The sequence below is a fragment of the Podarcis pityusensis genome (genome assembly GCF_964106645.2).
Source record: "Podarcis pityusensis genome assembly, chromosome: 10".
NCBI lineage: Eukaryota > Metazoa > Chordata > Lepidosauria > Squamata > Lacertidae > Podarcis > Podarcis pityusensis.
The window spans coordinates 22,812,298-22,839,853 of NC_138035.1; the positions used below are offsets into that span (position 1 = coordinate 22,812,298).

Genomic DNA, 27,556 nt, shown 5'->3' on the forward strand with positions numbered 1-27,556 from the left:
AGCCCCCACCAGATTCTTGGCTCCGCCCCCCGCTCTGGCCAATCAGCGACGGCAAGCTCGGGGACTTCGAAGGCGAGCGCCCAATCAGAATCCAGAAGCCGATTCCCTGGCTCTTCCACCCTCCTAATTCCATAGCCGCTTCCTACACTTCCCCAGCTGTGGAATGTGGGCGGGGAAGTCCCGATTACGTCACGCAGGGAAAAGGCCTCTCCACCATCCCCCCGCCTCCCTCGACCCTCTCTGTCCCTGACCAATAGCCTTCCGCCCTGGATGTTCCAGCCGCTCCGAGGGACCGGCAACGTTCGGAAAGTGGCGCGCGCCGCAGCCAATGACCTAGCGACAAGACAACAGCTTTGGGAAAAGCCCCGCCTACTTTTGGAGGAGCAAAATAAAAATAAAGCCTTGAAAGTAGACCCGGGGGAAATTAACCTCTTAACACTGGAGAGGGGAGGGAGGGAACAGGAAATGGGCTATGATTCTTCCTTGCAGCTCAATGTCCGGGACCAAGTTGCCACTGAGTTTCTCTGGAACCGGATTGATTGCTTTATAGGGAACTGGGAGCAAAGTTCTCTTTTCTTGAGAAAGCAAACATCAGAACAGAGCTGAAAAGAAAAGGTGTGGGAGGGGAAGCCGGATCCAAAACGGGGGCGAGGGATGAATATATGGGCACATCAAAAGGAACATTTGGGGAGTTGAGAAACTCAGGACAAGCCGAAGTTAGGTTAGGAGATGTAAAAAGTGACTGATAAGAATTTGGAAAGTGAGTTAAGTAGTCGAGGCTCCCTTGGACTCACAGGACTCTGAGCAACCATGCCCATTCTTCCTCCCCCTGCTAAAGATAAATCCCCCCACAGACTCATAGATCTGTAAGCAATGCCAGATTTACATATAAGTTAAACAAGCTATAGCTTGGGGCCCCGCTCTCATGGCCCCCCAAAAAATTAAAGGGAAAAAATTGGATGTACATTTCCAAAATATAAGATAAAAACAAATAAAACCTACAATGATAAAATACATATTTTGTTATGTGCAAATGGCTTTAGATACCTATTAGGTCCATAAATTACCATATAGCATATATTTAACACACAAAAAAGGGACAATTTGTTGTTGACAAAGGACAGCTGGACATATAAAGGGCCCCATTACCTTCAGTAATTTAGGGCCTCATCAAACCTAAATCCAGCCCTGTCTGTAAGGATAGCCCTGCTAGATCAGGTAGTGATCTAGTCCTGCGTCCTGTTCTCACAGTGGCCAAGCAGGCATCCATAGAAAGCCCACAAGCAGGGCCCATACTAGAACTCATAGCAATTTGTTTCACTTTTGTAGCTCATTAACCGTGTTTTCAGGACATAGAACCTTCCTCCTCCTAGCATGGTATATCCCCTTCTTCCACCCACACACAGCCAGATAAATATGATGTGGTTTGCTGAAAACAACAAAGGGGGGTGGGAACCATGACATGGACTCACAAAAGTGAGGGACTTGTTAAATAAACATACAAGGGACACATGTCAGGAAGCCAGCTGTATCAAACCACAGTTTCCCAGCATGTAATGGGGCCAGCCCTGCTGTTCGTCTCAGTGGGGCAGCTTCCTCAGGCATCACGAAAGAGCAGCAAATTGACTTCCGGGGTGGCGCCACCGGCAATGGCGGACTCCCTCTGAACTGGAGGGACTAGCTCCGCGGAAAACGGGTCTTCTCCGCTACGGCGAAGCGGGGACCCACTTAAAAATCACAGGCGGATGAAGCCTGTGACCATGGGACTCGGCGGGCACCTTTAGCGCCCCCCCAACCCGCTAAGGAACCCACTAACGGGCTCCGAAGTGAAGAGGGGGAAGTGGCGCGGTGCTGTGAGTCAACTGCTATTTCCGTGGAGCGAAGCCGCATAGCTGTTGCCGGAGAGCGCTGCCTTTTTCCTGGGACAATTTGGACTTTAAAATAAGCACCCGTGAGTACTTAGACTTTGAACAATTGGACATCAAATAAGGACTTGCGAGTAGGAAAGAATCGGACTTTAAAAATTTACTTGAATTTGGTACGGAACGGGAAGGTCTAAACAGGAAGTCATCCTTCCGTTCTTTTGTAAACAGAATAAAGCAAAGGCAATTTAAACTAGAGCTCAGAAAATCGCTTTTAAAAGATTGGATTTCACCATTTAAAATTGTGGAACCCCCCTTCGACAGCAGGAGAAGGGGGGGAACTTTTTGGACTGTTTAAAGTGACTTTAAAGTGAAGTAACTTTCCTCCGTCCTGATCCTGGAACGGGCTGTCAGGACTGACGTGTGAAGTTCATTAACCAAAGACAAGTGTTTTTGACAGATGGCTAAAAGAAGAGAAACCTAGTGATTCCACTGTTCCCTTTCGCATTTTAAAGGATTATATATGGACAAAGTATCTTAAAAAAGGAAACTTTGTTGCAAGAATAAATAGAAGTCTTCCCCCTAGGGGGAGTCTGTGAAATTGTAACTGTGAAACTGTAACTAACTCCAGGGAGTCGACAGCTGTTACAGATTACAACTGTGGGAACAAGTATCTGACCTTGTAGGACAATGTATTCAGAAGCCTTGTTGTATGCTCTCTATAAAACAAACGATCTACTGGAACAATTACACGAGAAGGTGAATTGGATGGCGACTTCGACTAGAAATTTTGAACAGGCAGTGGGAAACTTTGAACAGACAGTGGGAAAATATGTGGAGCCCACTCAGGATTTAAATCAGAAGTGTGTCTTGACAGAACAGGAGTTTTTGACATTAAATCAGGAGTGTGTTTTGACAGAACAGGCCCAACAGGAATATGATTTTTTGGATTTGACAAATGAACTGGGAAAAAGCCATATCTGGAAAGGAAAAGTTCGGCTTGGTTTGGAAATGGGGGGCTGGATTGACCCCCCTATGCTGGGATGTTTGGACTTTTCAAATATGGCAATGGGCTGTGAGATGTTTGGAACTGTGGGGGCTCTCAATTTTGGAGGGCCTTTGAAACATGTTTTTAAATACTACATGGAATTCATTGTTGAACATGGAAAAGGGGCTGATCTGTTGAGAAGGGTTAAAAACATTGTCAAGCTGGAGTTACCACGAGCAGGAGACAAGGGAAAATACAGTTACAAATATGAAGAAGAGCCGCAGAAGGGTCATGGAAGAGACTTGAGGGCCTCGGACATAAGGTTGCCAGGTTAATGGGCTAGATTGACGGGAATAAGGACTGACAAAACCCGGAACCAGGAGGAAGGGACGCTGGATGAAGATTGGATCTGTTTATACCTCTTTTTTCTACCATTAGAACTGTTTTATAAAATTGATGAATGATAGAAAAATGTTGGAATGAAATTACTTGGCTTTAGCAAAGATGTTTAAAGAATTATGAAAGAATATTATGATTATGAGAAGTTGGTAAGGATAAGATTTAAGTTTTAAGGTTTATTTTATTATAGAAAGATAAGGTCAAGGATTTGCTGGGATAATTAATAACTAGGATACAAAGAAAGGGAGGAGGAGGAGGTCTAAGAAAGAAGGTAATGACAGTTAAGGATTTGAAAATAATGAATTTCTTTTTAAATGCTTTTAAAGTTTTGTGATTTTTGCATTCTTCTTTTTTTCTTTTTTTTCTGTTATTTTTTCTCATTTGGAATTTTTTCTTATATTTTTATTCTTTGTACTCTCTTTTGCTTCTATTTTATTTTTTTATTTTTTGTAACATTTTGAAAATCTCAATAAATATCTTTAAAAAAAAAAAAACGAAAGAGAAGCAAATTATAAGCTGTTTAATTTATCATTGTTGTATTTTGTCTTGACAGGGAGGGGGAGAAGCAGTTGTGGGATTTTCTGCCTCAGAAGCCAAAACAAATTTGGCTGGCCTTTGATACTATGTACCTTGGACTTCAGGGGGCGAGGGCACCATTTGGTGCTCTGCTTCAGGCAGCAAAATGACTTGGGTCAGCCCTGGCACATGTCCCTGTATGTGTACAGACACGTTTCTCCCCACATACTTCACAGCATTCGGCAGGACACACTTAACATGTACACAGCAACAAGACTCCCGTGTAAAGTGTAGATTACAGGAAAACTGAGGTGGGGTGGGGAGAGAGAGTAAGATAGTAATGGCATAAGTACACTTCAACCAAAGGGTGGAGTTGGATGTACCTCTGTAAGAATAACAGTGACACCTTTTTCTGTTCCAAGGTGCATTTCAAAGGGTGCAACAAAAGCAAATAGTCCACTAGTTCATTATGTAACTGTTATGAAACAGCTGGTACATTTGCTTGTTTTCCTCTTCTTCCTTCCCTCTCCACCTTTATTCCTTCCACATCATGGCATTAGATTGCAAAGCATGGCTTTCAAAAAATATAATTTACCTTGAATGCACTGGCAGAAGGTGGTGTATAAATCAACAAACATGACCCAGTTCTGCAAGCTTTCAATACAGTACACATTGAAGGACAAAAGCCACCTTAGGAGAGTGTTGATTAATTGGTCTTCATAACATCACCTGCCTACCATATGCATTTCCCAATCCCCAGATTATAGGATGTCCGTGGCGAATAGTCCTGAGGCTCTTCCAGACAACCTGTTTTCCAATTTGTTTATGTGGAGATCAGTTGAGCTTTCTTTCTGATTGGTTTGTGGGGAGATTATAGCACAATGAAGATCCATCCTGATTTGAATGCAGGATGGTTATGTGTCTTCCTTTGAAATCATTCACTTTATGAAGTGCATTTCCCTATCACTTACCTAACTGCAAAAAGTCCAGGGTTTTTAGAAATGGATTCGTTGCAACAGAGCTCTTCCATCCCTTTTAATTGCACACCTTATATAAATCCTTGCTGCAATTTAAATAGCAACACATTTCCTCATAGTGTGGGAGACTGTGACCTGTCTGACTGCTCAGTCTGCTCCAGGTACTAAGTGTCAATGGGCAACTTCAAGGCCCTGTCAATGTAGCTTTTGTTTCCAGCCCACTCAGGCAAAAGCTTCATAACACATGAGCAGACAGGGATACGGGAGGACGGGACTATGCACCCACCCAAAGCCCAGCATCCTCTGCCTGAGGCATCTACCCCTTCAGCCTAGTGGAAGGTCCAGCCCTCCTAGTTTTACCTAGACTTTACATGCAAGTATTCAACAACAAAAGTGCTGCCTCCTCAAAACGTGCAGGTGTGACATTTCCTTTCTCAAGAAGACAACAAGGGTGCCAATGTTATCCCGGCTGGAGGCTGGTTTTCACATCATGAAACACATTCTGAAATGCTAGGCCAGAGGGTGTGAGGTTGTTTATATCTGATCCTTTTGCAAGCAAAATTTCAACTGTGCTCACATGACCTTTAGTGGAGTTTGTATTAACTGGCATTCATCTTTTTCTGTTTAAAAGATGTATGATTATGTAGCTGGGCAGAGAGGTGCTGTGTAGCTGCCACACATTTGGAAGAAGTTCTGGTTGCACTTATTACTGATAAGTAATAAATAATTAATAATAAGTAATTCTCTGTTGAGCCTTTTCCGATGAGCGTGGAATAACTGGCCCTGTTTGCATGTAAACCTCTGCCTCTCGCTTGCCTCCCTTCAGACTGTTAAAAGCTGCACACTGCACTGTTATAGTTGTGTTAATGTTTCCGATGTAATTAATGTAAAGTATAATTATATGCATTTTGGAGGGGGCGGGACTCCTTGAAAAGAAACAGTAATTATGTGTACACAAGAAGATTTAACCTGGGGGATTTCTCCATGTAAAGCAGAAGCTGTGGCCCGCCAGATGGGTTGGACTGCAGCTCCCATTATTCCTGACCATTGGCTGGGACTACTGGAAGCTAAAGTGCAACAACATTGAGCAGGCCACAGGTCTATACAGTGGTACCTCGGGTTAAGTACTTAATTCATTCTGGAGGTCCGTTCTTAACCTGAAACTGTTCTTAACCTGAAGCACCACTTTAGCTAATGGGGCCTCCCGCTGCCACCACACCGCTAGAGCACAATTTCTGTTCTCATCCTGAAGCAAAGTTCTTAACCCGAGGTACTATTTCTGGGTTAGTGGAGTCTGTAACCTGAAGTGTATGTAACCTGAGGTACCACTGTATTCTGCCACACAGCTATGACCCCCTTCCCCAGCCAGTTCACCTTCACATTCTCACAGCTTGTACAAGTGACCAGTCTTAAGTGGCTGCTCTTTGTAGAATACAAATCCCAACACACGGTGCAGAAGCAGGAATGTTTCTGAAAAACCACCGTAGAGGAGAGTGCTCATGAGCTTGGGTCCTGCTTGGAGGTTTCCCACAGGCATCTAGGTGGCCACTGAGGGAACAGGATGCTGTTCCAGATGGGCCACTGACCTGATCCAGCAGATTTTTCCTTGCGTTCTTACGTTCTAGAGGTCAAAGAGTCTTCCAGCCTACAACTAACCTGCAAAGAACACAACCAAGAAAGTTGCTGTTTTAATAAAGGGCTCTGTGGGGGTGGCACTGTGGATTAAATCACAGAGCCTAGGACTTGCCGATCAGAAGGTTGGTGGTTCAAATCACCCGACGGGGTGAGCTCCCGTTGCTCAGTCCCTGCTCCTGCCAACCTAGCAGTTTGAAAGCACGTCAAAGTGTAAGTAGATAAATAGGTACCACTCCGGCGGCAAGGTAAACGGCGTTTCCGTGCACTGCTCTGGTTCGCCAGAAGTGGCATAGTCGTGCTGGCCACATGACCCGGAAGCTGTACGCTGGCTCCCTCAGCCAATAAAGTGAGATGAGCGCCGCAACCCCAGAGTCGGCCACGACTGGACCTAATGGTCAGGGGTCCCTTTACCTTTACCTGTGCCCTTTTAGCCAAAACAGAGCCAACCAGCTTCTAGCTCAGGAACATCCAAGGTGTGAAGCAGAACAAGTGAGGAGTCTGGCTTGGAGAGAGCTTCAAGAACCAGATGGAGAAGCCCAGAAGGTTGCATTTGGCCCTTGGGCCCAAGGTTCCCCACCCCCTGTTCTATCTAAATCAATCGTCTTATTCTGTACAATGAGAAATTAGGAACTAAACAACAGCAAAAAAAAAAATGATGTCCCATTCTATGAATAGTCCCCACCCGTCTGCTGATATCCTGTATCATGGGTTGGGGAACCTGCAGCTCTCTAGCTGTTGTTGGACTCCAACTCCCATCAGCCCCTGCCAGTGTGGCCAATGGTCAGGGGTGATGAGGGTTGCAGTTCAGCAACATCAGAAACGGTCCAGGTTCCCCATCCTTTCTGTAGCTACTCAGTGCAGCATATCTGAAAGCACAGCACTCCAGAGCTGTCGCTGACAAAGCTCTGCAATCTACGAAAGCTCATTCTAAGAACGTCCAAAACCTTGCACTGGGCAATGTGCCTGCCGCTGTGCTTTTAACTGAACCATTCCAGTCAAGCACAAGGGCAAGGGTAGGGTTTCCTCATAACTCAGATTGGAAACTGCAAAGGCTATCTGGATAAGGGCCAATGACTCCAACTGGCTCAAAGGCCAAGTTATTTCCCAGCGAAAAGATTGCAAAATTCGCAGTGTTGCTTTGTAATGTCTGTCATTCTGAAGCTCCTTCTCAGCTTTCCAATGGAACAGGGATGTAGAAAGCTGCCTTAGACTGCAAGAAGGGCCACGCTAAATCAGGCTAATAGCCCATCTAGTCCGGTATCCTGTTCTCTCTATAGCCAACCATTATGTCTATGGGAAGCCTACAGGCAGGACCTAAGTGCAACATTTGCACTCCCATTTGTGATTCTTAGCGGCTGGTATTCAGAGGCAGCCATCATGGCTTGTAGCTGTTGATAATCTTATCCTCTGTGAATTTATTCTATTTTAAAAAAAGAAAAAAACCTCAAAGTGGTTTTAACACTATATAAGTTGGTGGCCATCACTACCTCTTGTACCTACTTCTTTTTTTAATATATATTTTTATTGAACAATTTTAGCAAACAAATTATCAATCAATATCACCATTTACATTCCCCCCCTCTTTTTCCTCTCTCCCTCCCCCCCCCCAGGACTTCCCTCAGCTCCCCTCTCCGGTTTCTTTGCGCATATTGTTCTCTGCATATTATAAAATTGTATCATTGCCTTATCCATCATGTATTCAACTAATAAATTTGTGGATGTTTATTCAAAACTTGCCAAGGAGTCCAAATCATTTTGTCGTCTTTTTAGATAATTTGTAAAAAGTTCCCATTCTTCCTTAATTGTACCTTCTTACACATGCAAAGAGGGACATGGGTGGCACTGTGGGTTAAATCACAGGGCCTAGGGCTTGCTGATCAGAAGGTTGGAGGTTCGAATCCCCACAACGGGGTGAGCTCCCCTTGCTCAGTCCCTGCTCCTGCCAACCTAGCAGTTCGAAAGCACATCAAAGTGCAAGTAGATAAATAGGTAAACAGCATTTCCATGCACTGCTCTGGTTTGCCAGAAGCGGCTTGGTCATGCTGGCCACATGACCCAAAAGCTGTATGCAGGCTCCCTCAGCCAATAAAGCGAGATGAGCGCCACAACCCCAGAGTCAGCCACGACTGGACCTAATGGTCAGGGGTCACTTTACCTTTACCTTTACACATGCAAAAACATAGCACCATAGTACATTGCAGGAGCATGGGAATATCAGAAGCTGCCTTATGCAGAATCGGACTGTTGATCTTTTTTTTTTTTTATAAGATATTTATTAAGCTTTTTTAGAGTATTACAATAAAAATGAAAAAAATAACAAAAATACAAAATAAAAATAATTAAAAACACACAGATTTTCCATTACTTGTTTTCCTTTAGCTTGTTTCCCGGACCTCCTCATACCTCCCTTTTTTGTATTCCAGTTCAATTTGTTGGTTCAGCAAATCCTTACCCTCTTTATTTATTCTAATCTTTAGTCTTAAAATAGTAACGTTAAATTTTTACCTATTAACAACCCATTTTTCATAATCCCTTAAAGCATTACAGCTGGAAACCACTTAATTTCTATCCAACATCATTCTAACATTCATTAATTTTACAATAATTCTATAGATAGTCTTTGAATTTCTTCCAATCTTCCTTCAAAGGTTGTAATAGCCACTCTTTCAAAGATCTATAATATCTAGAAGTCAGCCCATCCGGTCCTGGAGATTTGCCCAATTGCATATTTTGAATGGCACCTTCTACTTCCTGTTCAGATATTTTATAGTTCAACATTAATTTGCTTTCTTGGGAGATTTTTTGTAATCCATTTGTCTTCAAAAATCGGTCTATGTCCATTTCTTTCTGTGGCCCTTGTGTGTATAATTGTTTAAAATACCTCTGGAAACAGTTTCTAATCTCGATTGGGTTATGTATATTCTTTCCTTCCACTTCTAAGTTTGTAATAGTATTTAATTTTTGTCTTTTTTTCATTTGCCAGGCCAACAATTTCCCACATTTGCTAGCTGATTCAAATGTTTTTTGTCTCATTTGTTTAATTTTCCATTCTATTTCCTAATTCATCATTTCCATATATTGTACTTGGTATAATTTTATTTCTCTCAAAATCTCCTGTGACTTTGGTTTTGCTCTCAGTTTCTTCTCACTTTCTTTTATTTTCTCCAAAATTTTATCTTTCTTCTCATTTTGACTTCTCTTCTTTATTGCATTCTGTTGTATCAGAAACCCTCTCATGACAGCTTTGCTTGCATCCCAGATTACTCTTTTTTCTACACTGGTGTTGATATTTATTTCAAAATAGTCTCTCAAAATTTTTTGGGCCTTTTTATACACTTCTTCATCTCTAAATAGGGTGTCATTCATCCTCCACCTGAAGGAGCCAGTTGATATTTGTTTCATCTCCATCCTTACAGCGTTATGGTCAGAGCAAGTTTTTGGGCAGATTTCCACTTTCTTTATCTTTGGTGCCATTCCTCTAGTTACCCATATTTGGTCAATTCTAGTCCATGTCATCTTGGCTTCAGAGAAGAAGGTTCCCTCTCTTCCCAAGGGGTTCTTTACTCTCCAAATGTCCACTAAATCCATATTGTCTGTCATCTCAAAAAATGTTTTCGGTAGTCTACCATCCTTGGTAACTACCTGTCTTTGTGCCTTGTCCATGTTTGTAGATACTACGGACTGTTGATCTATCCAGCTAAATATCGTCTACACTGACTGGCAGCTTGTTCCCAGGGTTTCAGGCAGCAATCTCTTCTAGCCCCACCAGGAGACAGCAGGGATTGAACCTGAGACCTTCTGCATGCAAAGCACATGCTCTACCACTGAGCTACAGCCCTTCCCTTGCAGATTGGTTGGCTTCAAAGCCTATCCAGAACAACAGACCTGGACCAGACTTTGGCTTCTTGAATGCCCTCTGCATAAAGATAAACAGCCAGAGTGTGGGGCGGGGGGGGGAGAGATACACCGCCTGTTATGTCCGTTCACAGAGATCAACATCTACGCCTCTGTTCCTGCTCACAACTGAACTGGAACAGTTCGAAGATAAACGATGACGAGCGATCACATGAACCGGTTGAGCGGCTTCTCTTATCAGATTAAAGTTCCCTTGTTAGGTATTGGCTCATAGGGCAACCCTGTACTCACACAGTGACACATGCAGAGCCCCAGTGATGTAGATGGCCCGGGGCATAGGGGACCGGGTCCCACATCGCAGCCACTGCCGTCCGGATAAGCTGGTTTCACACCACAAAGTTTCGTTGCAAATGGTTCTTTGTTTTCTTTCCATCCCCCTCTTGCTCCTAAAACATTCCACTCTTCATTTAACGGGCTTCCTCCCATCCTAGTTCTTCTAGCACCCCCCTTTTTTAAAGAATTCCAGTTTTGTGCATGATAAACTGGCTTTTAAAAAAAGAATCAGATAGAAATTTACAGAGCCCGCTGTTAACCACTGTAAGTAAAAAAATGCACCTCCTTGATTGTCAAATAATGACTCCTTATCATATCCAGAGACAGTCTATCCCTAGGTATGATATGCTGAGGACAAAGAATGGGTAAGGGCTTGCTGCTTCATTGCCCTGAAAACATCTAACTGGCCACTCTATGAAGCTGAAGGCAGGATTAGATGTACCATGGCCTGATCTAACAGAGCTCTTAAGATTTTAACTGAATGATAAAAAAACCTTATATGACCAGCTGGAAGGTTAAACTGATTCCCTCATTATATGCAGCTGCTACAGCTGAACGTAAGACAAGTCTGCCAAGGGCCCATCTAGTAATAGAATCATGGAATTGTAGAGTTGGAAGGGTTCTCTAGTCCAATCCTCTGCAATGCAGGAACCACAGCTAAAGAATTCCTCATAGATGACCATCCAACCTCTGCTTTAAAATCTCCAATGAAGAGGAGTCCACCACTTTCTGAGGGACCCGGTTCCACTGTCGAACAGCTCTTACCATCACCAAGTTCTTCCTGATGTTTAGTTAGAATCTACTTTCTTATAATTTGGATCCATTGGTTCGGATCCTACCCTCTGGAGCTGCAGAAACGAGCTTGCTCCATGTGGCAGCCCTTCAAGTATTCAAAAATGACTATCCTCTCACCTCTCAAGCCTTCGATTCCCCAGGCTAAACATATCTGTTATGTACTGAAGTTCTCACCCTGGGCCAGCAGGGGGATACTGGAGATAGTTATGCAAATGAAGGATCGAAAGTGACGTTCAGTGATTGGATAGTTTTAGAAAGTTGTTACAGTAACGTGGTACTGGAGCTCTATATAAGCAGGCTGACTGAGCCCTTCAGTTCAGTTCTGTCCTGGCCTGTGAATAAACAAGAGCTGTTTGAAGAATCGCTGTGTCGTCTGATATGTTCACCCACAACTTAACAATACCAATCTTAGAATGGCTCCTGCCTGGCATTAGACAAGCCTCTAAACTAGTCCAGATGTTCTCTCATCCTCTCTGACTGCTGGTCATGCAGTGTGGGGTGAAGGGAGTTGGATTAAACAACATCTGGAGGCCACAGATGTCCGTCCTCCCATTATAAACACATACATACAGGAAAGAGCTAAGCTGAAGTACCTGCATTTCAAAAGACTGCTTTGATCCCATCCCCAACCTGCAGAAACTGCCAAATCAAGCAATGTTAAAAAGGTCAAGGACCAAACAAGCCATCCAAAACCCAAGAGGTCAGAATGACACCCATTTGCAAACTGGAGTGGGTCCAGCCTCCCTCCTGTTCATAAGCTACGGAAGTCGACAATGAGGGAATTATCAGTGTGGCAAGGTAAAGTGATTGGCAGCACATCACTCTCAAATGTAAGGAAGGCTTCACACATGCACTGAACAACTTGCCAGAGTCTACAGCATCCTCCCCCTCAAAACTGATGCCTTCCAGAAGTTGTTAAGACTACAAATCCCATCAGGCTCAGTCAGCAAGGTCAAGAATACAGGTGTTGCAGTCAAGGAGCATCTGGAAGACCACAGGTTCTCCTCATCTAGTCCCAGGAACCGTAGTTTGTTAAGGGTGCTGAGAGTTTTTAGGAGACCCCTGTTCCCAGGGCTACAGCTCCCAGAGTTCTCTAGTAAAAGGGATTGACTGTAGCTCTGTGACATCCATAAAAGGCCTCAGTAAATATACCCTTAAAGATTTACAATACACAAGAGACTGTTTGCTGTTCCTGCTCAGTTCCTATTTGCACTGAGCTCAGCTTCTCCTGTGTTAAACACACCCAGTGCTTTTTTTCTACAAAAAATATTTTAGGGGTACTCTCATTTTCCTACTCCTATTGAAATACTGCCACTCAATGAGGCCAAACTTAGATTCACAAAATGTTTAGGGGTATGCATACCCCTGCGTCCCCCCCCAGAAAAAAAAGCACTGAACGCTCCCCTTTAAACATGCCCATGTCTCCCTAGATGCTCACCTTCCTACCTGTTCTGAACAGGAAAGGTGCAAACAGCTTCTCTCTGTAAGCAAGCTCAGTGGTAGCAGTTTGTAAGCATCTTCCCCATCTCCCCACACTGCTAGGACAGCTGGTAGCTGTAGCTCTCTGGTCTTTTCCCCCTCTACCTCCTGTCCAATCCTTTGAATGGGAAATGCCAAGGACTGGGACTTTCTCTGTGCCCTGCTTTCGCTTTCCACTATAGAGAACCTTGAATTCAGGTGCATTAAACACACATGCAAAGCACAGGCCCATTCATTCCAATTGTGGCTGCAGCCAGCCATAGGCTATTATAGGGAAGAGGTGCTGTGGCTCAGTGGTCGTGGTGCTGCTTTGCTGTTGGGCTCATCTACAAAACAGGGCTCTCCCCCTGCACTAACTGGAGATGCCAGGGACCTTCTGCACACCAAACAGATGGTCAGCCACTAAGCTATGGCCCTCCCCGCCCTTTCACACGCAGCAGTTCCCAGGTTCAGTCTGTGCCCTCTTCAGCCAAGGATGAAACACCAGGAGCCACTAGTCCAAAACTGATCAGAATGGACCAGGGGTCTGATTCAATACCAGGTGGCTCCCTACCTTTGCATCACCCTAAAATATTTTAATATTGAATTGTTTCTCGCCGCAGTGGGTTATGTAGACAGATGTATACCTAAAAAGCTATCCCCTTAAAAGAAACAAGAGGGGGATGTGATAAAAGCAAACTACCCAGGTAATGTGCATTCCACAAACACATCTCAAATATTGTCAGTGAGCCAGCCTTCCTGTGCTTGTTTGTAATCCCTCATTTCCCCCTAAAAGATGGATAAACAATATCAACCCTGGCCACTGTCAAAACAATCCATTTCAGAGTGAAATGTATTATTTTCTGCAGCGCAAAGAGCCTGTAAACCGTTTCCCCAACTGTTGAGCAGGGGGAAAAGAAACAAACAGAGCAGGTTTTGCCAGGCTGTACCATTTGCAGATGGTGAGAAGTTTAAAAAATAATAATTGTGTGTTCCTTTTCACCTATGATACTGATCCTGCACTGGGGATTCTGTCAGTCTCCCACCCAAGGAGCTAAGCCAATCTCAGAATGTTGCAGCACGGTTGCTGAGAGGAGCGAGACCTGGTCAGCACTGAATTATAGAGTTGAAAAGGCCCACAAGAGCGGTCTGAACTGGCTGCCAATTTGCTGGCGATTATGCCTGAAGCGAGGGACATGGGTAGCACTGTGGGTTAAACTACAGAGCCTAGGGCTTGCCCATCAAAAGGTCGGTGGTTCGAATCCCCGCGACGGGGTGAGCTCCTGTTGCTCAGTCCCTGCTCCTGCCAGCAGTTCAAAAGCACGTCAAAGTGCAAGTAGATAAATAGGTACCACTCCGGCGGGAAGGTAAACGGCGTTTCCGTGTGCTGCTCTGGTTCGCCAGAAGCGGCTTAGTCATGCTGGCCACAAGACCTGGAAGCTGTATGCTGGCTCCCTTGGTCAATAAAGCGAGATGAGCACCGCAACCCCAGAGTCGTCCGGGACTGGACCTAACGGTCAGGGGTCCCTTTACCTTTACCTATGCCTGAAGCTGTCAGAAGGGTCCTGCTCTTTCATTTGCTCTCCTAAAGAGGCAGAGAAGCCACAGGGAAGCAAAGCAGAATCCAGCATTCACAAACTCTGCTTTGCAAACACTGGCCAGAGTGTGCTCTGAGTCACACTGCCAGCGTGTGTTTGCCCCCACATTCAGCTGCCCCCGCTTCTACAAACAACACCCCGCTCCTCCCAAGGTGGCTCCTCTGCACTTTGTCAGTTTGCGCACATCCCTTTGCCAATGCAGCCATGCTTCAGTTGGGAGGGCCTGAGGCCAGGGCAGGGGCAAGTCCATGGAGCGATGCGGAAAGGATGGCACAATGCATACCTAAGCAAATATTGAACAGAGAACCGACAGGAACATAAAAAGGTCACGAAACTAAACATGATCCCAGAAGAATGCAGTTTAGGGACATGTAATCTCTGTGTCTATCCTGTAACACCTAGAGAGGAAAGGCAGAGCTGAGCTCAGTGCAAGTTGTAGATTCAATCCCTGCAGCTAAAAAACAGCTGACCTCCATCTGACGCCTCCTGAAGTTGCCCCAATCCTTCCATCCCAGCAGAATTGCTTCCTTCCTGTTCATTTTGCCCTTAATTTTCCTGACCTTTAAAAGTGGTTTCCCCATCTAGTTATACTTCTGTGCCCTGGGCTTGGAGAAAACAATTCCTACACACACACCCAGCTGACTAAGAACCAATTGGTAGGCTTCTGGAGAGAGTGTGAATCTGCACACTACAAGCAGAAAGGAATTGCTTTCACTTGCTTTCCAGAACTGTAGCCGTATTGGTCTGTTGTACTACTAAGAATAAGCAAGTCCTCTGTATAGTTTTATTTCAAAGAAACCCTGTATGCTTACATCCAAGTTGACCGGCACAGGAATGGGGATTCAAAACTGTGTTTGCCTTGACAAAATTTGTAGCAAGGTGGTCTTTATTCCAGCTTAGTTAATCCATCTAGCTCTGTGTATTAGTAGCTCTAGCTCTGTCCACTGCTAGTATGCGGCCCCCAACAGATTACCCATGAGGGAATGTGGCCCTTGACATAAAAATGTTCTGCACCCCTCAAGTTAAGGGATCTCAAGAAACAGGCTCCTCGCAGTAAACCTTACTGGTCAATTGGCAGCCTCATAATTTCAAGGGGGACATGCTGGGTCTCAAACAGAGACCAGGCTATACAAAGGGCAAAATGCAGATCTGAGAGGCACTTAGGGACACTGGAAGTTGCTTTATAACAAGCCATGCCATTGGTCCATCTAGCCCAGTGATGCCTCCTCTGACTGGCTCCACCAAGGTTCCAGAAATAAATATTTCTCAGCTTTGCTCATAGAAGGCTGAAAAAAGGAGAACAGAATGCAGTGGAGAAGGGAGAGCTTCCTCACACATTTGCTTACACACAAGTAATCAGAATGCCAGAATGTGGCTGCTATCAAATATGGCTCTGGTCTGGGCCTTGCTGATTTGCATAGCTCCCCACCATCCATGAAACCAATCACAACATTTTCCACAGCACTGAAGAGCAGTTACAATTAACAAGTGAAAAACAATACACATCTCTCTCTCTCTTACAGACACCCTGCTTTTGCAAGCTTTCTCTGCAAAGTGAAACACAGAGATGTCAAAAGCCCAGAGCTTCTTTTCTAGAAAAACAGTGCCAGAACTCACCATGAATTACTCCCTCGTTCTCTTAGAATGGCAATGGCGCCCACCTGAGAGGTGCAGGAACTGAGTTCCGGAGAGTTCTGGCTGAAAAAAAAGCCCTGCAAAAGCCTGAATCCAGAAAAGAGGAGGACGGGCTGCAAAAATAGACACAGAACACTCACAACAACCTTCTTATTTGTACAAAAGGTTATTTTTAATCATGGAAAAGAAACTATAGGCAGACACATGATTGCAGAATTAGGAAATGCTACCAAAAGAAGAAAAAGGAACAGCTGAAAACCCGGTCCCAGGACAGACCGCTCATTCCTTTTCTCTAAGAAGGTCGCTCAGGAAAATAATGTTATCTGCAAGGAGAAAAAAAGAGAGGTGTTACGCATTCTAACATGGATGGACACAGAGTCAAAGACCACTGATTTATTAGTCACCTTCTAAGTGACCATCCCAAGTTGATACGCACATATTACCGTATTTTTCTCTCTATAAGATGCACTTTTCTCCTCCAAAAATTAATGGGAAATGTGTGTGCGTCCTATGGAGCGAATGCAGGCTCCTTGGCTTCAGCGATAGCAACGCAAAGCCTCCGAAGCGCAGTGGGCGCGCTCCCGCCGCGCTCCGGAGGCTTCGTGTTGCTTTCGCTGCACAGAGAGGGAGAGCTGCGCAGCGCCCCTTCAGCAAAGCAGAAGGAGAAATGGAAGGGGCTCCGTTTCTCCTGCTGCTTTGCTGAAGGGGCGCTGCGCAGAGAGGGAGAGATTTTTTTTTCTTGTTCTCCCCCTCTAAAACAAGGTGCGTCCTATAGAGCGAAAAATACAGTAAGTTAAAAACTATGAAAACAGCAGAAGCATTTAAAACAAGACTAAAACCAGACGCCCATACAAGAAAACCACCATCCAGAGCAGGCAAGTTCGCAACTCTCCAGCAGGCAAGTAGAACGCATTCACATACCAGCCAATGGGTGGATGCTGCTGAGAATGACTACTTAATGTGCCAGCAGGGCTAGTCAACTTGACCCCACAACCCGCCTCACATGGGTTCTCAGTACGTGGGGAGAGAACAGAGGGTGCAGCCGTTCCAGGACTACCTATCCAAAATAAAGCTAATGGCTTTTACATGGTGAGCTGCTTACAAATGTTTTGCAACTTTTGGGTTGGTCCTAATAACGGGTTGCATCCAGCTAAGTTTTACTCAGAGCACACCCACTGAAATCAATGAACCCAAGTTAAAGATGTTGATATGTTTCAGTGGGTCTACTCCTGAGTAGGACTAACACTGGCTACAACCCAAAGTTATTACCAACATACCGTGGGGTGTTTTTGGCGGGTGTTTTGTTCGTTAAAAGGGAATTATTTTCTCCCTCTTTTCCTTAGCCACCTCTCCAAGCTGCCTCTCATCCAACAACCACCCTGTCGGACAGAGAACGCAGGAAGATGGGAGGAAACCTATAATCGGTGGCACAGCCAGACATTCAAGTATTTCCTGCTAAACACCTGAAATCTGAACTTTCAGACAAGGCTCGCTTTCTTTGAGAAAGCAAACAGAGTCTGACCAGCCTCTTAATCGGCAGAGGGGAAGCGTGCAAAAGCTCACAGACAAGGAAGTAGTAATTGTCTGGATTCTGCCCTCCTCTCAATTTCTGAATGCAGCTCTCAGCTCAAAAGACACATCAGGATGCATTTAGAAAACAAACGAACTTGTATTTTAGGACAAAGTAAGTTTTAAAATGTGTACAATGGGATGAAGTATGACTGAACGCTCATACGTCATGAGGAAATACATTTAAGGGCATACATTGCCTGCAAACTTTCTAAAATAAAAACGACTTACACACCAACGAGAAAATGGGAGAACTTGAAGAAGCATGTGCAAAACTGACGCAGAGCAGACACTTAGCTGTCTTCACTAAGAGCACCCAACAGCGACACCTTGTGGCGCAGGCTAGGCATTTAAGGCATTATTCAGTTCTATCTAAATCCGCCTTGTTGTTTGAAGCAAGGAAGGAGAAAGGTGGTTCGGATGCATGGGCAGCAAGCACAGCCCACTTGCCCTGCCTGGCTTGTCATAGGAAGTTCTTTACCTGCTATGATTGTTGTGGCTTGCCGCCTTACGTTGTTCTTGTCTACGTACTCGCCGTAGTCTATCTTCCCTTCCACGTAGATCCGAGCACTGCCAGAAGCCAAGTACAAGACAACAGGGGAGATTAATGGTGACATTTTGCTGGTAGTGGTTTAAGAGCTACCACTAACAGATAGCGCTCATCTGATTATTCCGTAGCCACAGAAGGTGTGAGAGGGAAGGAAGATTTCAAAAGCCATTGCGGGGGGCTGCAAACCGGAGGGTGTCTCATCACAGCAGGCTACTGAAATGGGTCCTCCCGGGTCTACACACACACAGAGGCTATTTTAAGTTGTGAGTGGGCTTACAGACTCAGACTCCAAGAATTGTAGAGTTGGAAAGGGACCACATGGATAATCCAACCCCTCCTGCAGTGTAGACATCTTTCACCCAACATGGGTCTCGAACCCACAACCCTGAGATTAAGAGGGTCTACCAACTGAGCTATCCCCAAGGGCGTATTTATTTATTACATCTGTCACGGAACTGCCATCAGCTCAGAGCAGAGGCAAGAGATGAATGGGCAGTTATGTTATAGGGAGCCTCCAAAAATCTTGCGAAGCAGTTCCTCTTCCGGCGAGGAGGAAAGCCCCACCTCCAGTGGAGAAGAGGTGCAGGGACCAGAGGATGCTAGGGAGAGCCTCAACACCAAGCTGAGCAAACCGGAGAGGCGGGAAGTTCGCCCCTGCCAGCGCCTATTCTGCGCAGTAGGCTCTGGTGCAGGGAGGGGCGGAAAAGGCTGGGGGTGACGCGACTTTTATGCTGGGGGAGGTACAAAAACCGACCACTCCCAGATTCTGCTAGCGACTGAGCCAGACATGAACTTACAACGCTCTTCACTGTAAATAGTTTGCACCAAGAATAAAACCTGGAAAAGACAGGTTGGGGTCTTGCCTGTTTACTCTCGAGCAACCACACCCGCATCTGACAACATCTATAGTCCGTCCTTCAATCAAGAAGACCAAGGAAGCATACACGGTTCCCTCCTTCCCCCCATTTTATGTGAGGTAGCCTAGGCTGGCAGGTAGTGACTGGCGGAAGGTCAGGCAGTGGGCTTCTGCATGGGAGCTTGAATCTGGGTCTCCCAGCCAAAATATACTATCCAGTCTAACTCACGCGGGCTTCCATTCTGGTGTAATGAACATCGTACATGTGATATCTGGTGGCTTAGCTGGATTTAGATCACAAATAGGAGAGGACAGTGCACATAAATATAGAAGCACCATTAATTACTATGTTTATTACCAGTTCTTCACCTGCAGGTTCTAGGGTGAGTTAGAACAACTTAAAATTTCAGAATTAAAACAAGATAGACACTAGAAGAGGGTGGGTTCTGACCGTCAGGTGTCAAGGGCCACAACAACAAAAAATGCATTTAAATAGCTCCAAAGAACACTAAAACATATTCCACCCATCATCTTTATTGTGAGTTAGGTAATTCCTTCTTATTGTAGACTTGTGTCTGTGGCCCAGATTGGCTTGCTTAAGAACATCTAAGTGATTTCATCGCCAGGGGCCTCCTGCCTCAGTTCATACATTAGGCCAGACCACCAACCCCATGTTCTCTATACCAGAAGTGGGGGACTTGTGGTCCTCTGGATGCTGTTGGATTCCAACTCCCACCAGTCCCAGCCAGCATGGTCAACAGTCAGGAATGACCTGGAAGACCACAGGTCCCCCATGTCTGCTGTGCAGGGAAGATTGGAATACAAAGAAAGTCAGCAGTAAGCTCCTGAGGTTTCGTAACGCCCGACTGTTATGCAGACTTCCCCCAGTTTAACTCACCCCTTCTTCACATACTGATACGCCACATCTCTTAGCCCCGGCCTGAACACAGAGATCCTGTGCCATGTCGTCTTCTGTGTAATATCACCTCGGTCAAAAGGAAACACAGAACAGATAAACACCTGTGGATTCATGGTCATTTCTAGAGGGTGGGTTAAATCAGCCTTTCTGCAATGTGGTTCCCTCCACAGCTGTTGTTGGGACTACCAACTCCCATCATTTCTGGCTGGGGCTGATGGAAGGGGGAGTCCAACAACATATGGACGGCACCATGTTGGGCGAAAACTTTCATGGGGTGGAAGAAGCGTTCACTTCAACTCCATCGCATTTTCTTTCAATGTGTGATCGTGGAGTTTCACGGTGCAGCCACCCCGTTTCTCAACAACAGACACCCACAACAGTGCATTCTGTGTGAAGGAGCCCCACAAGTTTGTTGCCATATGTGCAGACCCTCCAAACAAAGATTGTTATTAGCTCCAAATCCCAGCACTCCACGGCCTTGCATGGAGGAACTCTACGCACATAGAACCTTTTGCCCAAGACATGGAGAGTATGGCTTGTTGAGGACACCCACAGTAGGGAAGGAGAGGCACAGCTATGCTGCACTGCGACCCCATGAACTTCCTCAATGCCAGAGAGATGCTTGCCTAGAAACCCCTAAAGTGAGCCATGTTCATTTGGGTAGGGGACCTTTTCCAGCAGACATTCGGTTTACAGCTTAGGCGAGTTAGTTCCTGCTGTTCAGTGTATGGCGGGGAATGGACAAGCGCTTGGAGGGCACTGAGTGGGTCAGGAGATGGCGGAGATGGAAGGTGAAGGTGGCCTCAGGAATAAGGGCTGTCCAAGAATTTGGGAACAGGACGCTAAGCTAAGGTCAGAAATAGCAATGGCAAAAGGTCAGGAGGGGCAGGAGGGGGAGAAGGCAAAGAAAAATGAGCCCTGCTGGAGTGAAGAGCAATGAAGGACACAAGGCAGGGATAGGAAAAGGAAAGAAAGAGTCAGAGAATGGAGGAGTTTGTACACTGCTTAGAGAAGACTGTAATTAAGTGGTATATAAACTGCTGAAATAAATAATTATCATTAATTATAATTTTTATAATTTTATTATTTGTTGAATTTATATACTACCCTATACCCGAGGGTCTCAGGGCGATTCACAATAAAAGATAAATATAAATAAAAGATAAATATAAATAAAAGATAAATATAAATAAAAGATAAATATAAGGGTTATGGGATTTTTGTATTTTATAGATATGCTTATGTGTATTATTACCCTCTTTATTATGCTCTCTGCCCTGTGGTCTTTTAAAGAAAGGGTCTTAAATAATAATAAAAAACTGGCATTATAACATAGATTTTGATTAACCTATGCTGAAACGAAGGAGTTGAGACTTTCATCTAACACAGCGTAATGCCAGAACAGCCCCCTAAATATGTCGCAGTTAACAACGCTGAGCCCTCAGCAGCAACAGCAGCTCACCTCCTTGGAACGATTCGCTTTCTCCCGATCGCCACATCTCGTTGGTTGCAAGGCTGAAGATGGTGACCGGGTTTTTGCCTTCAACTTGCCTCATGACAGGATCCTGTCCTACACGGCCAAGTAACTGGATACGATTCAAGGCTTTGAAGAAGAAAAAGAGAGCAGGAATAACTTAAGAGAAGGAACCAACATGGTTGTGTTGACACACCCTTGGCAGCCCAAAAGACAGTTAAATGGCACAACGGGATGATCTGATACTGACTCCGCATGACCCACAGAGCTCGCATGTCTCGTCTCAAGAAGAGCTACTTACATCTTTCAAGGACTAAAGGCAGCGTCGGCGACTCAGACTCGTGCCTCACAAACTGGCGCATCACCTAGAAGAAAGGAAAACAATGGGCAAAGCCAATACAGCAGGGATAGAGAATCATGTTTTTTTCTGTCAAGGGCCACACTTCCCTGGAAGTAATCTCTTGGGGGCCACGTGATGGAGTTGGGGAGAGGAACAAAGCTACTTTCCCCCTCTTTTTGCCACACCCCTTTCCTCCATTTTTGTTCTCTTTTCAGTCTGCATGAAATTAGATTGTAGGCCACAGCTACCATCCCTGCAATAGGGCATATCTGGTGGGGACTGCCACTTGATTTTGGGGGAGCGGGGGAGAGGGAAAAGGTGAGTGGTCCAGGATGCATCCATGTTTTAGCCATTTGTGTAGTTTGGTGTGACACACTTCAGCTCTGCTAACTGCCATCACCCATCTTCATCCATTTGCTAGTGCCAATAAATAAAAGGTTCAATAAGGCCACATTTGTACCATACATTCAAAGCACTATTATGCCACTTTAACAGTCATGGCTTCCCCCAAAGAATCCTGGGTACTGCAGTTTGTTAAGATACTCCCATTCTCCTCACAGAATTTCAATTCCCAGAGTTCCCTGTGGAAAGGGATTGATTGTAGTGCTGTGAGAAGAATATGGGTCTCCTAACAACTCCCAGTGCCCTTAAATAACTACAGTTCCCATAATTCTTTGGGGGAAGTGATGGGTGTTAAAGGAGTAGAATGGTGCTTTAAATATATGATGTGGACATTGTCTAAAAGGGTCAGGTCTGACTGGGATTCTCAGATCCTGCCACAAGGGAGTAGCAAGAGGCTGACAAGTATTTGCTTAAAGCCAGCATTGTTCTGCGGAATCCAGGGCATATTGTGCCACACACTAGGCTGAGGAACTTTTTTGTTTTCCACTTGAGAGTGACATTCCTTTGTGGGTAATCTGTTGCAATGTGATGGCAAAAGCGGACAGGGCTACTGCTTTTCTCTCCCCCTGCCAGAGTTCCGAAGTATTTGCCTGCAAAGGTTTTTTGCAATTAAGCTGGGCTGCAATTTTTCGCAGTTTCTTTGTACCACTTCTCACACTTCAAAACCACGGCCTACCCAGATGGTCAAATAGCACACATACAACCAAAAGCAACTTCGAGCTCCTTGACTTTGCTTTCGATACGTGTCTTCTACTTCACAGAAAACAGCGCTTAAAAACTGTGCCAAAAGAATATGGAATTGTTACCTGCAGTAAGGGCCTGCGCAACATTTCTGCTGCTTTCTTTGCGTCTTCTTATGGGGGCTTTGCCAGTTCCTCTGAAAGACAAAGCAGCTATTAAAACAGTCAGTTTCCATTTGTCAAACTACCTTACTCAATTTGTCTCCTCTTATCAGAAGGAGACATTAGTACACAATAAAGCTATTCTTTTTGTCTTTTCTGCACACTTCACATTCGGTACAAATCCCATCTGCGCTATGCATCTAAAGCACAAAGCATAGGGAGCATAGAAACAAGCCAGGAGTAGCTCAAGAAACACAGCAGCTCACCAGAGACCTTGCAAATACAGTCTGGCCGTGTTAACAGACATGGAAGAAAAGGGGATAACTTAAACTCTGCCTTCCAGATGTTGTGGTGCTCAATCTCCCACCAGCCCCAGCTAGTGAAGCCAACTGTCTGGGGTGATGGGAGTCGTAGTAATATCTGGAGGGACACAGATTCCTTATTCCTGGTTTACCCCCAAAGTATTTCAGAGAATCCTGACCCTTCTCCTTAACCCACAGGAGTCATTAGACAAGACAAATTAAGTGGATTTCTGGCTGTTGCCCCAGGGTTATAATCAGGACTAAACCATGCCCTTAATCATCCCAAACAATCACTAGCTGCCACCACCAAAATATCAATACTTTGGGCAGGGTGCGTGTGGGTGCATTTTACAAGGTCAACACCCTGCCAACCTGTGCTCACCCTAGCAGGCTCACATGTAGTAGCATGGCTGAGAAGAATGAGACAATAATCTGGGGTGAAAAGATACAATGATTCAAAAAATGATATATTACTTTCACCAAACAGTTACAAATTATGAACACAATACACAGAACATGGCATCACAGCCAGCTAACTAAAGCGCTCCTTCTCCCTTGTTTGCGGTGAAGGTTAGACAAAGCTGGTTAGTTAGTAAGCATTCGTTCCGATTTGCTTGCAGGGAGGTTACATGACACTGCCTCAAAGCAAGTACCATTTTCCAGTGAATCTCCCTTCCACTTTCCTTACTGCACAAAGTCTGGTCTTTGGAGGCAGCTAGTTTATTGTGCAAGTCCTCCTGGAATTGTAATTTCCAGAGTTCTCTAGGAAGAGGGATTGTCTCTTAAACCACTCTGAGAATTGCAGTTCCGTGAGGGGAACTGGGGCTTCCTAACAAATCTCAGCACCCTTTACAAACTACAGCTCCCATGATTCTTTGAGGAAGGAAGCCATGGGTGTTTAAAGCGATATGCGGGTGCTTTAAATGTGTAGCGTAGATGGGATTTTAACCGCGTGCTTTAAAAACTGCATTAAGAGAGCATAAATTTGAAGTCGCTCTCTCTATAAAGTTCACAACAAACCCAACGTGGTAGTGAGAAAATAAGCTTGTGATGCTGACTGCTCTGGGAGAGATGCGCGTCGAGGAAGAGGTGGAGATGCGCTCGCGGCAGGATCCGCTTTGGGGAGAAAAGAGAAGGGAGCGCTCATCGTGCAATACGAGGGATCAGGGAGAAAATTAAGATGCACGTATGAACAGGAGAGGCACGTCCGAATCCGCGGCAATTAAGGCTAAAACGCGGACACGTGCATGGAGTCACGCGGGCAAAAGCAGCGGGCGTGCAGCTCCAGGGGTTAACATGAGGATGCAAGAGGCTGGATATACTGAGCACCGTGCGGTTTGTTTGCAATGATAATAATAATACGTGATCTCAAGGCGGGACTCAAGGCGGATTACAGGTGAAATCAAATTGCAGGTAAAAATCAAAGCAAGGCTTGCTTTAAACCACCACCACCAGGAGGATCTACTGCATTAGAAAAAATGCACCCCTGAATACTCTCTCCCCGCGCCCTCTGCACCCTCTATTTACCTGGAAGGAAACGAGGCTCCGTTTGCCCTCCCCAGATTCACGCGCTCGGGGCTACGCGGGTCCAAAGAGATAGAAAATTTCAGAGAAACCCACCGCGGGTCTGCGCGGATACTTCCGGTGTGAAATAGAACTAGGACCCCTACAGCGCAGACCACGCCGGGTTGAACAATAGAGAGGCGCAGGGGTAGAGCGACGCCACACCGGAAAGAGGGCGGAGGACCCAACGGAGCCTATAAAGCGGAAGTTGGGGGCTGTGCCCCGAGCCATCAACCAATCAGCAGCAGCCTTTCCCTCCCTCCTCCTCTATAGCCCCTGGACCAGTTTCCGGATTTCAGTGGCGCTATTATTTCCATCCCCACCAGAGAGGAGAGGGAGGTCGGGGAGAGACCAGGCGGGATCAGGCCCGTCGGCTTCCTGCCGCCTGCAAAAGCGGGAGTATTTAAAAGGGACTCCGGAGAAGGAATAAGCAAGGGGGATTGTCCTTGTTTCTCCCTATACACACACGAGGAAGCCAATACCAGTCCTACTTCAGAGTAGACCCGTTGGAACGAATGAATCCGAGGAAGACTTCGCTCAGGCCAGCCGCCTTTTGGGGGCAACCAAAACGACGCACTTTTTAAAAATGCTGCCTGTGCGTGTCTTCTGCTTCGCTGGGGGGGGGGGGGGGAGAATAGTTGGACTTGGAAATTGGGGCCACTGAAGACCAGCAGCACTCTTAACAATTGCCCTCACAACCCCCAAAGGGCTTTGTGAGAACTATAAATACGTATGAACACAGGTATGTTGCTACCCAGCACAGGAATCGGCCGACACGCTGCCCTCCACATGTCGGAACACAGTTCTGCCCACAGCCATCCCTGGGTGGGCTTTAACCCCTTAGCTATATCTATTAAAAACATACAGATAATTATAATAAAACCAGCACAGCACCAGCCCTTTCATTAAAAGCAGCCAGTTCCCAAAGGCCTGTTATTCCGAGGTCTTCACCTGCCAGCAGAAGAACAGCAAGGAGGAAGCCAGTCTGACTTCTCTAGGAAGAGCCACCATGACCAAAGGTCTGGACTGATGAGAGATGTCGTCTAGAAACCTCTGGAGGGCACCATATTGGTTATGCCAGCTCTAGCCCTCCCCCAGTGCAGCCTTTGCACGGCAAAATATGTCATAATGTTTGCAACAGACATTACTCTGGCAAAGCCCACAGTGGAGCAACTCGAGTCAAGATGCATCCTGGAATCAGCCACAAGAGCTGTGTGGTCACAGGTAATGTCATCAGCCCTCCCTTGTATGATCTGAAACAAAATTTCCACACACATACACTTTAGAAGAAAACAAAATTAGAAGCTTTATTCACAAATGTATCACTTTTTTAAAGAAAAAGAATCATTTCTCAACAGCTATAAAATTTGTGCTGTCCTGCAGCTAGTGAAGTAAAGCTATCTTCAGGAAAGTCAGGGGAACTCACACAGAGAGGCTTGAAACCCCCAAAAGACACTGCTGCAATTGGCCAAGTCTTCATGACTGGGCTAGTCAACAAAGCAGTGTTTTGTGTTCAGGAAAACCACAACAGAAGTTAACACTTCAACAGGGGCATAAGGTTTACTTTATTTTATTTATGAACACTTTACATAACATAATCCCCAGAACATCAAGGCGTTCTAAAAAGCATTTATTATTCCCTTCCAATGTGCTTGAAACACCAACCACCCATCCCAGACGACACTTGGCAAAAATACAGATCAATCCTTTACCTGTCAGTATTGTCAGCCACCCACATTAAGAACAGCAGGTGCTCTATCTTGGACACAAAAAAGACAGCCATCAAGGCCAGGCTGTATCCTGTCTGCTATTGCTCATGGAAAACATAATCTGTTTCCAAATATAGACTCATTTTATTCAACCCCCATTGGCAGCAGGGCTAACCTGTTGGTTTTAGAAGGATCCTGTTCATTAGGTCTGTTGAATATTAAATATATATTTTGCATTGGTTACTTTCTCTGGCTCTCTAGGTGGGACTTAAATGTTAGTGATGGCAGCGTCCTCCCCAACTGCAAGAGGAACAAGCCATCTGCTGCCTGAATCGTATTCCATTTGAAATACAGCTAGGGGCTGTGTGTTGTTGTTTTAAAGTGAAAAACACAAGGGGTCTTGAAAACACAGGATAACCTAAAAGCTAGAGAAAAGAAATAAAGTTGTACACTCTTCTGATAATCCTGGGAGGGAAAACAAACCCACTCGTTTCAGGCAAAAGGAAGCGACAGATAGGTTTAAAAAGAGATTATGTTGTAATGTGATGGGTAGCAACTATCTCTTACAGGTAGCCAGATTTAGTACTATGACAATCGCATGATGGAATAAGTAAAAACACAGTCCCTTAAATCTGAAGTTGTCTCTTGTTTCTAAGGGGGGTGTTTTCAGTGATTTGAAGAGCCTAAACCGTCAAAAGCCACCAGCAGTAAAGCTAAACGACCGGGCATTTTTCCCTCCAACCAGACGCTTCTTGCTGTTTGGGTGCTTTGAGTTGGCTCCAGATTCTTGAGGCCTGGCACATTCCAAAAATTTGTCCTTTTTGAAGCTCTGGGCAAGACGGGCTGCTCTCAGCTCTCTGAAAAAAAGAGGAGAATTTGGTACGATTTAACACAAGGGGTTGCCAACATCGCACAAACATTTGCACATACAGACTTTCCTTCCTGCCCACAGGGCTCCCTTCCACTGTTGAAAGTGGGC

At 45.3% G+C, this 27,556-nt stretch overlaps 2 protein-coding genes across 12 annotated transcripts in view; both read right to left on the reverse strand.

The window, feature by feature from the left end:
- Nucleotides 1-16,198: 16,198 nt before the first annotated feature.
- On the reverse strand, nt 16,199-25,046 carry SSBP1 (single stranded DNA binding protein 1). Of its 3 annotated transcripts, none has more exons than XM_081024093.1 (7): nt 24,833-25,046; nt 22,968-23,038; nt 21,721-21,784; nt 21,408-21,548; nt 19,925-20,012; nt 18,102-18,190; nt 16,199-16,374 (listed from the first exon to the last, which is right to left on the reverse strand). In XM_081024093.1, exons 2-7 carry the CDS (start codon nt 22,989-22,991, stop codon nt 16,331-16,333), a joined length of 450 nt encoding a protein of 149 aa, XP_080880219.1. In that variant the 5' UTR covers nt 22,992-23,038; nt 24,833-25,046; the 3' UTR covers nt 16,199-16,330. The 3 variants fall into 3 exon arrangements, with proteins under 3 accessions (XP_080880219.1, XP_080880217.1, XP_080880218.1); XM_081024091.1 differs by having other exon boundaries at nt 19,925-20,018; nt 24,833-25,045; XM_081024092.1 differs by having other exon boundaries at nt 19,925-20,018; nt 24,926-25,031.
- Nucleotides 25,047-26,149: 1,103 nt separating this feature from the next.
- The window catches only part of WEE2 (WEE2 oocyte meiosis inhibiting kinase), a gene marked incomplete at its 5' end in the record, with an annotated part of 40,296 nt that continues 38,889 nt past the window's right edge, over nt 26,150-27,556 (reverse strand). For all 9 annotated transcript variants that reach the window (XM_081024035.1, XM_081024027.1, XM_081024030.1 and 6 more), the window contains one exon: nt 26,150-27,434. In XM_081024035.1, the coding sequence (XP_080880161.1) occupies nt 27,269-27,434 (166 nt within the window). In that variant the 3' untranslated portion in view covers nt 26,150-27,268. The remainder of the gene's footprint in view (nt 27,435-27,556) is intronic.